The sequence below is a fragment of the Orycteropus afer genome, unplaced genomic scaffold (genome assembly GCF_000298275.1).
Source record: "Orycteropus afer afer isolate SDZICR_OR568_19922 unplaced genomic scaffold, OryAfe1.0 scaffold00196, whole genome shotgun sequence".
Classification (NCBI taxonomy): domain Eukaryota; kingdom Metazoa; phylum Chordata; class Mammalia; order Tubulidentata; family Orycteropodidae; genus Orycteropus; species Orycteropus afer.
In genome coordinates this window covers 749,195-764,239 of record NW_006921783.1, presented here as the reverse complement: position 1 = coordinate 764,239, position 15,045 = coordinate 749,195, and the positions used below count along the sequence as shown (strand labels likewise).

At 39.7% G+C, this 15,045-nt stretch overlaps 1 protein-coding gene across 1 annotated transcript in view; it reads right to left on the bottom strand.

The window, feature by feature from the left end:
• Positions 1–14,818, bottom strand: part of GDPD1 (glycerophosphodiester phosphodiesterase domain containing 1) — a 53,248-nt gene extending 38,430 nt beyond the window's left edge. Inside the window, exon 1 of the mRNA XM_007947856.2 lies at positions 14,677–14,818. Coding sequence (XP_007946047.1) covers positions 14,677–14,818 — 142 coding nt within the window. The remainder of the gene's footprint in view (positions 1–14,676) is intronic.
• Between the last annotated feature and the right edge of the window lie 227 nt (positions 14,819–15,045).

Sequence of the window (15,045 nt, the reverse complement as noted above, 5' to 3'; positions counted from 1 at the left end):
TGAGCCAAGATCCATCTGACAACAGCTATGATATCCCTTGTTCCACGTCCTCTTCTGAATCCGGCTTGAACCTCTGGAAGTTCTCTGTCAATATGTCCATAGAGATACTGCCTTGGAAATCCAAGGAGGGGTTGCTATGAGTCGGAACCGACTCGACGGCAGTGGGTTTGGTTTTTGGTTTCGAGTGAATCTCAGAGCTTATATATTATATAGACATTAAAATAAAAGTGGTATAAATAGGGTAATGATATATATTTTTTTAGCTGCAACAGGAAGGAATCAAAGATCAACACACAGCCAAAACAATGCAGGGGTTTTAGAGAATCTAAATATAATTATTTAAAGCTAAAATACCTGCTAATTTGTTGTAAGAGAGAAGATGAGTTGGTACACATACATACACCTCCTCAGACAGAGCAAGTCTCCTCTGCATTCCCATAATCTCTAATGCATACCTACTACAGCATTTATCACATTATAGCATAAATCACGTACTTGTTTCCCCCTTCTGCCTGTCCCATAAATTCCTTAAAAGAAATTACTATGTTTTAGTCACCCTTGGTTGAAGACAGTATAGTATAATGGTTGAGGGTAGGGTTCTGGACATAGGATGCCTGGTCTCCAACCTACCTGCTACCTGTGTGACCCTGGGCAGTTATTTCTCTGTGGCTGAGTTTCCTTACGTGTAAGAATGAGTATAATGATGGTACCTATCTCATAGGACTGGGACAATTAAATGATTAACTCACAAAGTTTATCTAAAAAAGATACTTTTAACTTTTTAACATTTCTCAATTTAGGGTGCAATTTACAATGAATGATGTATAATTGTTTAAGTGCCAGGGTTTTCTCTTTTCTGGCAGTACACAGAAAACTGGGCATCTTTATAACAAATAACATTAGATTCAATGGACTACTATACTGAACATTCAGTGAATGTTAAAGATTATTGTTGTTATTATTACTGTTGCCATCACCATAAACAAACAAAGACACAAAAACCCACTGTGATCAAGTCCAGTGACCCCACTGGGTTTCCAAGGTGGTAAACCTATGGAAGTAGATTGCTTCATCTTCCTTCCACAGAGCAGCTGGTGGGCTTGAACCACCAACCTTCTGGTTAGCAGTCATATGCCTCAGGCACTGCACCACCAGAGCTCCTTTGCCATCACCTTAGTACCTGGTAAAGAGTAGATACCTGGTGAATGTCCATCAACTGTAGTAATAAATACTGTAATTTAAGGGGGAAAAAAAAAAGGACAAGATCTAGATGTGATCATACTGGATGATAAAAAATTTCCTAATAATATATACTAGGTGAGGGCATTGGTGGTTCAGTGGTAGACCTCTCACCTTCCATGAGGGAGATCTGGTTAGATTCATGTGCAACCAACACCCATGTGTCAGCAGATAAGAGGTCTCAAGCAGCTTATAGACTAAGACAGTCTAGGAGGAAAGTCTGGGCAATCCGCTTCTAAAAATCAACCAATGGAAACCCTATGGCTCACAATGCAACCGATCACAGAGGTGGCACAGGACTGGGAAGTTTCAGTCAGCTGCGCACAGGGTCCCCACGTGTGGGGCTGGCTCAACAGCAGCTAGCAACTCTGAGGGAAACTATCCACCCCACTGAGGTTTCCACCTGGTGAAGGAAAATTCTACTCTAGCTTTTAGGAAGGGAAAAGAACGGAAGGAAGCTTCTAACCTTTCTCTACTCCTTCATGTACTCCACCCCATGGGACCAGAAGTGACTTAAGAGAAAGAGCTATCTGTGACTCAATCCTTTGGGGTCCTTTTAATTTGGAATGCTGCATCCTCAAAGGAACAAAATATCTGCTCAGCTTGCCAGGGCAGGCTCTGCCAATGCAAGGAAAAAGCCTCCAGTTTTAGTGTTAAGATCTTGGGAGGGCATGCTGGAGTCTAAATTTAGGCCTATTAGTAATAAAGCTGATATTTTGACTATCTCACGCCTACACTTTATTTCTAAATTGGTTCCAAACTTGGGAAAGGACAGTAACCAGTGTTATTTTTTAGCCTTCTCAAATCCCAATAGCAAAGACTTTGTCTTATACATCTTTTAGAATACGCCACAAAATAGTGTTCATTAAGTATTATGTTTAAAATTATTTATCTGAAATTTGTTTCAAAATAATTTTAGGTGAAGAATGGTCATGGGAGTTGATAATTGTCTGTGGCTGGATGACAGGTTCATGGAGGTCTACCACTTTCATATCTGTTTGAAACGTACCATAATAAAAAAAATGCAAAAGACTTAGTGTTTAATCTTTCAGTTTGGGGAAAAGAGATTAGGAAAAAGATAGACTTCAGTACTCTGAAATAAGTAAATTATCCCCAGTCAGCAAACTTTCACTACTAATATTTACATCCAAAGTCAGCCTAACTTTGTAAGCCTTTTATGTCTGCTTTCCACATAATTTTAATGGTAACTCACTTACACCTAACAGCTTAAATATACAAACATTATTACTTAAGATCTTTCATCTATTTTATAAGCTTATTAAACTACATAGACACTACTAGAAAAAATAAAATACTGAAAAGGTAGTCAAGTTATTAACAACTAATATAAGCTAGATACTGTGCTTAGCACTTTATATATTATTTCATTAAAATCTGCACCATCATTCTATGAGGTATTACTATCCCCAGACAAAATTTACCTTAGGTCACAAAGCCAGTAAGGGAAAATGGGATTCAAGCACGAGCAGTATGATTTCAGAGTCCACTGTAGTTTCTTACCATTAATTATGCTGTAGCTTCTACGGTATCATTATGTATCGTCTTTATTTCAGCTTTATAGCTATTCATTTTGGTCCTTATTCTATATCTATCTTCAGTTTGTCTATTTAAAGCTTGAAGACAAATTCATAAAGGTAATACCCACTAATGACTTGTTAGACTCATATGGTGAAAGCCTAGAGAGTAACTTAGGGACTAATTAAGAATTATGTCATTTCTCTCCAAGGAATTATTTGATGGTAGCTCTTCTTTCATGAAATTGTTTGAACTATCATAACATCATTCACAAAAGTAGGCTTTTTCTTAATTCCCCCTCTCCCTTTTCCATAAGCAGCTTAAATAATGGTTAACTCTTGTGCAAGTAACCATTCCACATACACATAAAAGTTTAATTTTTAATTAGCATGAAATGTGGAAGAGAATAAACCCCTATTACAGATTTTCTATGCTGTCCTAATATCATTTATTTGTGATTTCTCTGCATTTATGTCCTTCTATTTCCCTCTTGACCAGTTTACATTTTTCTTTGAGAAAACCTCTGAAAATTTCCAATTCATTTTATTTATTCCTTCACTATGTATTTCCCCAATTTTCATTCTATATTAACTTTTCTTCCCTTATATACAACAACATGCAATCGTCAAATTGGAGCCAGCTCATAGAGACCCATCCTTGGGTTTCCGAGGTGGTACCACTACAGAAGTAGACTGCCCAATTACTTTGTGATTGGTTAGCTTCTGGTATGATAGGAAAAGTAAAAGAAACATTCTCTTTTGTATCTTTGTGGTAGTTAAGTTTATGTGTCAACCTGGCTGGGCCTGGTTGAGTGGCTGGGCAGCTACTTCCACATGATGAGACTGGTAATCAACTTCATGGTGGAATCTACTGTGAGTGGCTGAGTAGCTGCCTTAGGGATGTGGTCTGCTTCCTGTATATAAGGAGAAGCCTTGGGGAATGGTCTCTAGCTGATGGCATGCTTGAACCCTGCATGTAGCCATGTCGTTTTGCAGGCTGCCATGCATTGGGACTTTCAATGGACTTGAATTAATGGACTGCCATATGGTTTGGTAACATTGGGACTGTGCCTTTTTACTTGTCAACCTTGGGCTTGCCAGTCTTAGCAGCCAGCAGCTGTCTGAGTGAAGAAAAGCCTCTAGCTCCAGTGGGCTGGGAGCAGGAGGGAGAACTGAAGCCCAGGGTTAAAGGACTTTTTTACCCAGCCCCTAGAGCCTGTCACTTTGAACTTGGACTTAAAGCTTCCAAACTGTAAGAGAATAAACTGTTTGTTCAGCCATCCCATTTGTGGTATCTTCTGTTAGAGCAGCACTAGGTAACCAAAACAATCCTTAACTACATTAAATGTAGTATCTGTGAAGGAAAGAAGTATTTGTCTAGTTTCCTTTTTATCTTTCTAATGTCTTATATTTCAATAAATGTTCAATAAACACTGTAGACTTGTTTTGCAGTTATGCTCCACCATGACCATTAACATCTTTCTATACACGACATATATATATGTGTGTGTGTGTGTGTGTGTATGTATTTATGTGTATAAATGAGTGTGACTTTTTAAAACCAGTGACAAATATGACATAAAAGGACAACCTTCAAAATTAAGCATTTTTTGATACTGAAAAGAAAAGCTTAGTGCAAATAAAACATACCCTCATATTTGAGGGTATGATCCTATCTCAAAGCATAATGAAGTCCAAATTAAGTAATTCCTTCATTTCTAAAACTTCCACTCATTCATTCATCCAACATCCATATGTACCTACAAAACAGTATATATGAATTAAGTATGAACATAAAGAACATTGAAGGATTAGATATGATATATACAAAAGAGTATTTCCTAGTCTGGGTTCCCTGGAACACTGAAGAAGTTTTCTATATTCCAAGGAGGAAAACTAGTGAATTTATATTTGTAGATATGAGAAAAAGATTAAACACATAAATATAGCTATTAGATTCTGCCTTCAGACCTGTGTGCCATAAAGTATGATTTAAAAAAAAAAAAACTCACTGCAATTGAGTTGATTCTGACTCACAGACACCCCCACTGGGTTTCCAAGGCTATAAATCTTATGGAAGCAGACCACCCATCTTTCTTCCATGGAGCAGCTGGTGGGTTCAAACCATCAACCTTTTGGTTAGAAGACAAATGCCTTAACCACTATACCACCAGAGCTCCAATAAAGTATGATAGTGCTATTAAATAAATGTTATCCTTTATCATTGACTCCATTGCTAATAAGCCATTAATAGGAATGAAGTAGAAAAAAGTCCTCACTTTCAACAAGTGAGGAAGAGAAAATAAGATAACTGATACTCTGACATGGGACAAGGTTCAGAGTGCAGTAACAATGCTACTTGCAGAGATACTTTTGAGACTCAAATTGGTGCCTCAATTTCCTCCTTGAGCAATCAATTAAACTTTAAGGCCTAGAAGTAATCAAATAGGGTCCAAGAACAATCCTTACCCTCAATCTTATCACCTGCCAAATCAATCAGTGGCAGGATGCCTGGATTATGACAGTAGCCTGCTTTGAGACCAAGGGTGAAAGATTAGATGGTAGGGATTTGACCGGTTGGTGCTACGTCTTTTATTCTTTGGCCACTGAACCCTAATAAATAGACATCTTTTTACAAAGCTCAATTCAATTGGCCCATTCAAATAGATTAGGGAGGATCATTAAAATAAGTTTTTTCCCCGTTACTCTTCTTTCTCTAGCTAACTCAGTAGGTATCTGTTTTGGTTCTCTAGTACTGCTCTACAAGAAATGCCACAAACGGGTGGCTTTAACAAACAGGATTTTATTCTCTTACAGTTTAGAAGGCTAGAAGTCCAAGTTCAAAGTGCCAGCTCTAGGGGCTAAGGGAAAGCCCCTTGACCTTGGTCTTTAGGTCTGCCTTCTATTCCTGGCCCCCTGGAGCTGGAGGCATCTCTTCACTTAGGCAGCTGCTGGCTGCTGAGGCTAACAAGCCCAAGGTCGATAAGTAAAATGGCACAGTCCCAAGATTACCAAACAACATGACAGGCCACTAGTTCAAGTCCAGAGACAGTTCCAAGATTGGCAGGAAACACAGCAGGGTGCTGACTGAAGTCTTGGCTACATGCGGGGTCCATGATGCCACAGAGCTGCAGAGACCCTCCTCAAAACTTCTTATATACTGGAAGCAGACCACATCCCAAAGGCAACTTACTCAGCTGCTCCAGTAGATTCCACCATGGAGTTGATTACCAATTTCATCATGGGGACATCCAGCTGCCTGTCACTCAAAACCAGGTCCAGCCAAACTGACACACAACTTAACTACCTCAGTACCAGGAGTAAATGAATACACAGTATGATTCCAAATATAGGAGAACATGTACTTAACAGTGACAGAGTTGAAATAACTATCTCATAAACCAAAAAAAAACCAAACCCACTGCCACTGAGTCAATTCCAACTCATAGTGACCCCTATTGGGTTTTGAGGCAGTAAATTGTCATGGCCACCACTCATCTGTCAGTTTGTCATACTATGGTGGTTTGCGTGTTGCTGTGAGGCTGGAGACTATGCCATTGGTGTTTCAAATACCAGCAGGGTCAGACGTGGTGGACAGGTTTTGTGGAGCTTCCAGACTAAGACAGACTTGAAAGAACTGGCCAGTGAAAACCTTATGAATAGCAGTGAAACACTCTCTGATACATTACTGGAAATACTGATGAATAGCCCTGAAACACTGTCCAAAATAGTGCCAGAAGATGAGCCTCTCAGGTTGGAAGGCACTCAAAATACAACTGGGGCAGAGCCACCTCCTCACCGTAGAGGTAACCTTAATGATGTGGATGGAATAAAGCTTTCATAATCTCCATTTGCTGATGTGGCATGACTCAAAACGAGAAGAAACAGCTGCAAACATCCATTAACACTTGGAACATAAAATGTACAAAGTATGAATCTAGGAAAATTGGAAGTTGTCAACAATGAAATGGAACACATAACGATCAATATCCTAGGCATTAATGAGCTAAAACAGACTGGTTTTAGTCATTTTGAATCAGACATCCATATGATCTACCATGGTGAGAATGACAAATTGAAGAGAAATGGCGTGGCATTCATTGTCACAAAGAATGTTTCAAGCTCTATCCTGAAGCACAATGCTGTCAGTGATAGGATAATAGCCATATACCTACAAGGAATACCAATTAATACTATTATTAGTCAAATTTACACATCAACCACCACCATCAAGGATGAGGAAATTGAAGATTTTTTTACCAACTTCTGCAGTCTGAAATTGATCAATCATGCAATCAAGATGTGTTGGTTGTCACTGGTGATTAGAATGTAAAAGTTGGAAACAAAAAAGAATCACTGGTAGTTGGAAAATATGGCCTTGGTGATAGAAGTAATGCTGGAGATCACATAATAGAATTTTACAAGACCAATGACTTACTCATTGCAAGTATCTTTTTTCAACAACATAAACAGCAGCTAAACATGTAAACATCAGCACATGGAACACACAGGAATCAGATTGACTACATCTGTGGAAAAAGGCAATGGAGAAGCTAAATATATTCAGCCAAAACAAAGCCAGGAGCTGACTGTGGAACAGACCATCAGCTTCTCATATGCAAGTTCAAGTGGAAGCTAAAGACAATTAAAAGAAGTCCACGAGAGCTAAAATATGACCTTGACTATATCCTATGTGAATTTAGAGACCATCTGAAGAATAGATTTGATGCACTGAACACCAATGACCAAAAACCAGAGGAATTGTGGGATGACATCAAGAACATCACACATGAAGAAAGCAAAAGGTCATTAAAAAGACAGGAAAGGAAGAAAAGACCAAAATGGATGGCAGAGGAGGCTCTGAAACTTGTCCTTGAATGGAAAGTAGCTAAAGCAAATGGAAGAAATGACAAGATAAAAGAGCTGAACAGAAGATTTCAAAGACCAGCTCCTGAAGACAAAGTCAATTATTATAAAGAAATGTGCAAAGATCTAGAGTTAGAACACCAAAAGAGAAGAACATACTTGGCATTTCTCAAGCTGAAAGAACTGAAGAAAAAATTCAAGTCTCAAGTTGCAATATGGAAAGATTCTCTGGGCAAAATATTGAACAATGCAGGAAACATCAAAAGAAGATGGAAGGAATATACAGAGTCACTCTACCAAAAAGAACTGGCCAATGTTCATCATCTCAGGAGGTGGCATATATCAAGAACCAATGGTATTAAGGGGAAGAAGTTGAAGCTACACTGAAGGAATTGGCGGAATACCCATTGAGATGTTTCAACAAATGGATGCCATGCTGGAGGCACTCACTTGTCTATGCCAAGAGATTTGGAAGACGGCTGCCTGGCCAACTGACTGGAAGAGATCCATGTGTGTACCCATTCTAAAGAAAGGTGATTCTACAGAATATGGAAATTATTTAACAGTATCATTAATATCACACCCAAGTAAAACCTTGCTGAAGATAATTCAAAAATGGTTGCAGCAGTATATTGACAGGGAACTTCCAGAAATGCAAGCTGGATTCAGAAGAGGACGTGGAACGAGGAATATCATTGCTGATGTCAAATGGATCCTGGCTCAAAGCAAAGAATATCGGAAAGCTGTTTACTTGTGTTTTATTGACTATGCAAAAGCATTTGATTGTGTAGATCATAATAAATTGCAGATAACATTGAGAAGAATGGGAATTCCACAACACTTAATTATGTTCATGAGGAATCTATACATAGATCAGGAGGCTGTGGTTAGAATAGAACAAGGGGATACTGCATGTTTTAAAATCAGGAAGGGAGTGTGTCAGGGTTGTATCCTTTCACCATACTTATGCAATCTGTATAATGAGCAAATAATCTGAGAAGCTGGATCATATGAAGAAGAATGTGGCATCAGGATTGGAGGAAGGCTCATTAACAATCTGTGATATGCAGACAACACAACTTTGCTTGCTGAAAGTGAGGATGACATGAAGCACTTACTGGTGAAGATTAAAGACTACAGTCTACAGTACAGATTAACATCTCAACATAAAGAAAAGAAAAATCCTCACAACTGGACCAAGAGTCAGCATCATGATAAATGGAGAAAAGACTAAAGTTGTCAAAGATTTCATATACTTGGCTCCACAATCAATACCAATGGAAGCAGCAGTTAAGACATCAGACGACATATTTCACTGGGCAAATCTGCTCTAAAAGACATCTTTAAAGTGCTGAAGAGTAAAGATATCTCTTTGAAGAAAAGGTGCACCTGACTCAAGCCATGTTATTTTCAGTGGCCTCAGCATGTGAAGGCTGGATGATGAATAAGGAAGACCAAAGAAGAGTTGGTGCTTTTGAGTTGTGGTGTTGGCAAAGGATACTGTAAGTACCATGGACTACTAAAAGAACTAACATATCTGTCCTGGAAAACGTGCAGCCAGAATGCTCCTTGGAAGCCAGAATGGCCAGATATCACGTCACCTACTTTGGTTATGTTGTCAGAAGGGACCATTCCCTAGAAAAGGATATCATGCTTGGTAAAGTGGAGGGTCAATGAAAAAGGGGAAGGCCCTCACTAAGATGGACTGACAGTGTCTGCAATGATGGGCTCAGATATAGCAAGGATTGTAAGGAGGCTGCACAGGACCGGACAGTGTTTCATTCTGCTGTACATAGGGTTACTGAGTTGGAGCCAACTCAACAGCACCTAACAGAAAATCATTACAGATATAGATTGCCCAGTCTTCCTTCCATGGAGAGCTGCTAGATTTGAACCGCCAACCTTCTGGTTAGTAGTCAAATGCCTTAGGCACTGTGCCACCAGAGCTCCTTAACTATCCCATAGGGTTTCCAAGAATATAAATATAAATATCCAAGAATATAATATTTAACATATATATTTAACATCTTTCTCCTACAGAGCAGCTGGTGGGTTTACACACCTGACCTTCTGGTTAACAGCTGAGCACTTTAACCACTGTATGTGTAACCAGGGATCCTAGTAACAGTTTAGGGACTTCTCTCATTTCAGCATTTTCCAAATTTTCTACAATGAACATAATTTACTTAGGTAATCATGAAAAACTGTATTAAATATTAGTAAAATTGATAATTTCTTACAGTAATTAAGATAATGGCTTTTGAGACCATTGCTTGTTCTACATTTAATCCAAAGGGTATATCTTTGGTCCCACTGGTATTTTTTTATTACACTGAAAGTGTTCTTTGGTCAAATAAATTTGGGAAATACATGGAAGGCAACTAGCAAGCAGTAGATAATTAAGAGACAATTAGCTATTATTTTTATTATACATAAGGATCTGTGCTGGAGATTAGAGAAACAGGAATTAATAAAACCTGGTCCCTGCCTCAAGGAAGTTTTAGTTTAGTAAAGGAAGCAGATGTATTAACAAATCATATAATGTAATACATATAATATGCTTTAAAGGATCTGGAAGAACAAAACCTGCAATATTTAATTTTTGAAGTACTAAAACATTTTCTATTTTTAAGGACAATTAGTCTTAATAAAAGGCAAAAGTATTATAATTTTGGAAGCATTACTGTAATTTCATTCCTTCTCAATCAACTCAGTTTTATTGCTAAATACAACTGAGGATCCCCTATAGCCACACTTACATTTCTAAGCAATTTTACAGTTTTTTAAGAGCTTTTTATATATCCAATCCTCGTGAACAACACATAGAGGTAAGCAAGGCAAAGAGTCTCCATTTTCTAGATAAGAAAGCTAAGGCTTATTCTCAAGGCTAACTACTGGTAGATCTAGAATCTGATTAAGGTCATTTAAGTGTTTACAATGCTTTAGTAGTAGACATAAGGAGCTCTGGTGACATAGTGCCTAAGGCATTTGTCTGCTAACCAGAAGGCTGGAGGTTCAAACCCACCAGCCACTTCTTGGAAGGAAGGTTGGGCAATCTACTTCCATAGTGATACTGCCTCAAAAACCCAAGGAGAGGTCGCTATGAGTCCGATCCGACTTGACGGCAGTGAAAGAGCAGACATAATGTAGTAGATGTTAAAGGGTTCAGGTTATACTGATGCAGGTGTATACATTTTATACACATATCATGATCAAAGTTTCAATCCTGGAATGGTCATACGTGTGGTTTACATGGAATCTCAGCTACTTGCACTCACCCAAATAATAACCATATGCAGAGAGGCCAATGGTTGCTGTTATCAGCATCCAAGGCAAAAATAAGACTCTTGTCTTGTCATCAATGTTTATTTTTCAGACACTTAGTATCTTGAGTTACAAAGTGTTTTTAACATCTCTTCCCTAACTCTGGAATCAATTGTAGTATTGGAACAGCAAGGCACTGGTAGTTCAGTGGTAGAATTCTCCCCTTCCATGAGGTAGTCCCAGTTCCTGGCCAATGCACCTCATGCACAGTCACCACTCATCTATCAGAGGACGTATGCATGTTGCTAGGATGCTGAACAGGTTTCTGAGGAGTTTCAAGTCTAACACAGAGCAAGAAAAAATTTACTGGTGAAAATCAGCCAACAAAAACTCTGTGGCTCACAAGGGTCCAATCTGAGTTGATCTTGGGGCTGGCACAGGACTGGGCAGTATTTAGGTCTGGGACCACCAGGTGTGGGGGCGTGTCACTTGACAGTAGGTAACAACACCACTTGGAGAGCATTTTCAATGGAAGAACATTAAGCACTAAAACATGAGAACTTATAACAGTGCTTTTAGAACCATCATACAGTTAAAGAGATTTTGAGACTGCAGATATTTAACAAGGTTCTCATGAAAGGTTTAGTTACATCTTTGAATGTAGGAATACTGATGCCATATGTACAAAGAACGAATAGAAATTTTTATCTAAGGGGTTAAATTGAAACCTCTGAAATGATATACTATCTAGGGGTAGAAAATATTTTAAAAGTATTTCCAACTCTCAAGTAAATGAGAGTTGGAGACCTACCTTATTCTGCCTTTGACACTTGCTATGTTAGCGTGGAACACATTTTTAAAAATTTTATTTTTTGTTGTTGTTAAGAATATATACTGCAGAGCATTCACCAATTCAACAATTTCTACATGTACAATTCAGTGCCATTGATTATGTTCTTTCAGTTGTACAACCATTTTCATACTCTTTGTTCCTCCCCCACCAACATAAATTCATTGCTCCCTAAGGTTCTTATCTAATCTTTCAAGTAGCTGTTGTGGATTTGATCCTATATAGATAGCTCTTAAAAGAGCACAATGGTCAAGGTTGACTTCCTTTAATAATTAAACTCTTTAGAGCACATTTTGAACCTCTTTAGGCTTTTTTTTTTTCCACCTATAGGGTACCACAATTTTTTTTTTAAGATTAACATGACAGTTGGATAGTGTTTTAGAGGATTTAGCTTTCTTTTTTTTTTTGTAAATTTTTGTAACCACCTTTTTTATTTTAAATTTATAAACACAACTGTAGTGTGAACTGCCTATCCTTAGAATATGATTACTACCATTGAAAATTAACAACTGAAACACAAACTCTGGTTCCAATAACTGAAGGCAAATTAGTAGTCTTACATCAGCTTGCAGTTTAATAATATATCTATTAAAACACACATTAACCGAAAAAGCAATGCATTTTATAGCTAGTGACCCTTTAAAACCTTTGATGCTTTTCCTGAGTGAGGCTAGGATAATTACTGAAGTAAGTCACTCTTTAGATTTGTGTTTAACTGATCAAACTATACCAAAAACATGAGTTGAGTGGATTCTGACTCACAGTGACCTGGCAACCCCATGGTTTACAGAGCAGAACTGTTCCATAGAGTTTTCTTAGCTGTAATCTTTACAGAAGCAGATGTCCAGGCCTTTCTTCCATAGAGCTGATGGGTGGATTCAAACCACCAACCTTTATGTTAGGAACCCATTGTAACCCTCCTTGTGCCACCCAGAGACCTTCATAAATAAAACAAAGTATGTATATGTATTTCTGTGACATTTTAAACCTTAATATTTGCCAATTTATTTCACCATACTTATTCAATCTGTATGATGAGCAAATAATCTGAGAAGCTGGGCTATATGAAGAAGAACATGACACCAGGACTGGAGGACACAGGATTAAAGGTGACACAATCTTGCTTGCTTAAGATGAAAAGGATTTGAAGCACCTACTGATGAAGATCAAAGACTACTGCCATCAGTATGGATTATACTTCAACATAAAGAAAACAAAAACCTCCTAACTGTGCCAATAAGCAACATCACAATAAATGGAGAAAAGATTGAAGACGTGAGGGATTTAAATTTACTTGGATCCACAATCAACACCCATGGATGCAGCATCAAAAAAAATCAGACGTCACATTGCATTGGGCCAATCTGCTGCAAAAGACCTCTTTAAAGTGTTAAAAAGCAAAGATGTCACCTTGGGGACTAAAGTACACCTTACCGAAGCCATGATATTTTCAATAGCCTCATATGCACATGAAAGCTGGACAATGAATAAGGAAGACTGAAGACTGATGCATTTGAATTATGGTGTTGATGAAGAATATATATAGATTTCCAGAGGAATGAACAAATCTGTCTTGGAAGAAGTATAGCCAGAATGTTTCTTGGAAGTGAGGCTAGAGAGACTTTGTTTCATGTACTTTGGACGTGTTATCAGTAGGAACTAGTCCCTGGAGAAGGATATCATGCTTGGTAAGGTAGAGAGTCAGCAAAAAAGAGGAAGACCCCAAATGAGATAGACTGACATAGTGGTTGCAACAACGGGCAAGAATTGTGAGGATGGTGAAGGCCCTGTTGGTGTTTCATTTTGTTGTGCATGGGGTTGCTTAGAGTCAGAAACAACTTCATGGCACCTAATAACAACTTGACAATTTTTGTTAGAAAAGAGGTTATGGCACTCAATCAAGTTTTATACTGTAAATCCCAAGCAATTTTAATGTAGTTTACCCTTCATCTGTAAAGAACAGTTAAGATTGATTGAACTATGCCTATTCACAACATTTTATACCCCATGCTTGAAATGCAATAAAAATACATTATTATACAATAATGAAGAAGCAAGGATTTGGCCTGTTAACTGAGAAATGAGAGCATGGACAACCTAGGCTCCATGTAGCAAGACACTTTTCCAAAAGAAACTTGTCTTTGTCTCCTTTACACAATACTGTCCTGTCATAAACTAAGCCATCTCTTTCGCCCTTTTCGAAATCCACATGTCATTGTTGGTGAGCAACGTGTGACTCAATAAAACAGGTGCATGATTTGCTGCCTTGAGAGGCTGGACGCCCCAGTTCCTTGCCCCATCCTGCCCACGGTGACCCTAGGAAATATCCCCAGATCTTGGGCCTCGATTTCCCTATCTTCTCAATTAGCACGCTCAGAGCATGGGAGTGGGACCCGCTCCCGGGGATTGCAGATACCGGGATTGCAGCATTGCTCCCGGTTCACCCGGCTTCTTAGCACCCGAAGTCTGCAGGTGACGAGCTCATCGCCCGGGCTCACCCCGCCCGCTAAGCCAAGGGCTTGCTCGGAGCAGTCTGTTCTCAGTGTCCCTAGTGGGGTATTCTCGACCCGCACAGCGCTCCCTTGTGTGCCTTGAGATGATCTTTCCACTCGCCAAGAAACCCTCGGTCTACTTCTTCTCATTCTGATCCTTCCTCTTTTAGAGAACCCGACACTGCTTCCGCTGCACTCGAGAGAACCTCGCCCTCGAGACCCCTTTCCTTCCCTCAGGAAACCTCCCCTTGACACCACACCGCCCTCACCTCCGTGTCCTGTTCATACACACCCTTTCTCCTCCAACTCTCACGTATTTCCACCCGCCGGCCTTCTGTGGAGCTCCAGTGGACCCTCAGCTCCAGTCTGGGGTGGGGTGCAGAAAAAAGCCTCCCCCCCCCCCGCCATCGGGATGCAGGGACCCCCTCACCTCCGCGGTGAGAGATGTGTTTACTCAGAAATCTCTGCTTCTTTCTCTGGTGCAGGAGGGTCGGATATTTGAGTAACAAGAATGAGGTTACCAAGTACCCTCCCAGGGTGGAGAGAAGGTAAAATGCCGCGGTGGACGACATCTCAGCCACCTCCGGGCCCTCTGAACTCCGCTGCAGCGATCGCAACGGCTGCAGCGACGGCGGCGACGGCGGCTGCCTGAAGTCTGCTCGCCCCCAGCTGGTGCCAGAAGCACAGCGCACTTGTCCGCGCCGGCACACGACGCAGGCGCAGCCGGACCCCAGCGCCGGAGCAACAAAGGGGCTCTGGCACGCACGCGCGCTTAGGCTCCTGGGTAGAAACCTTTGGA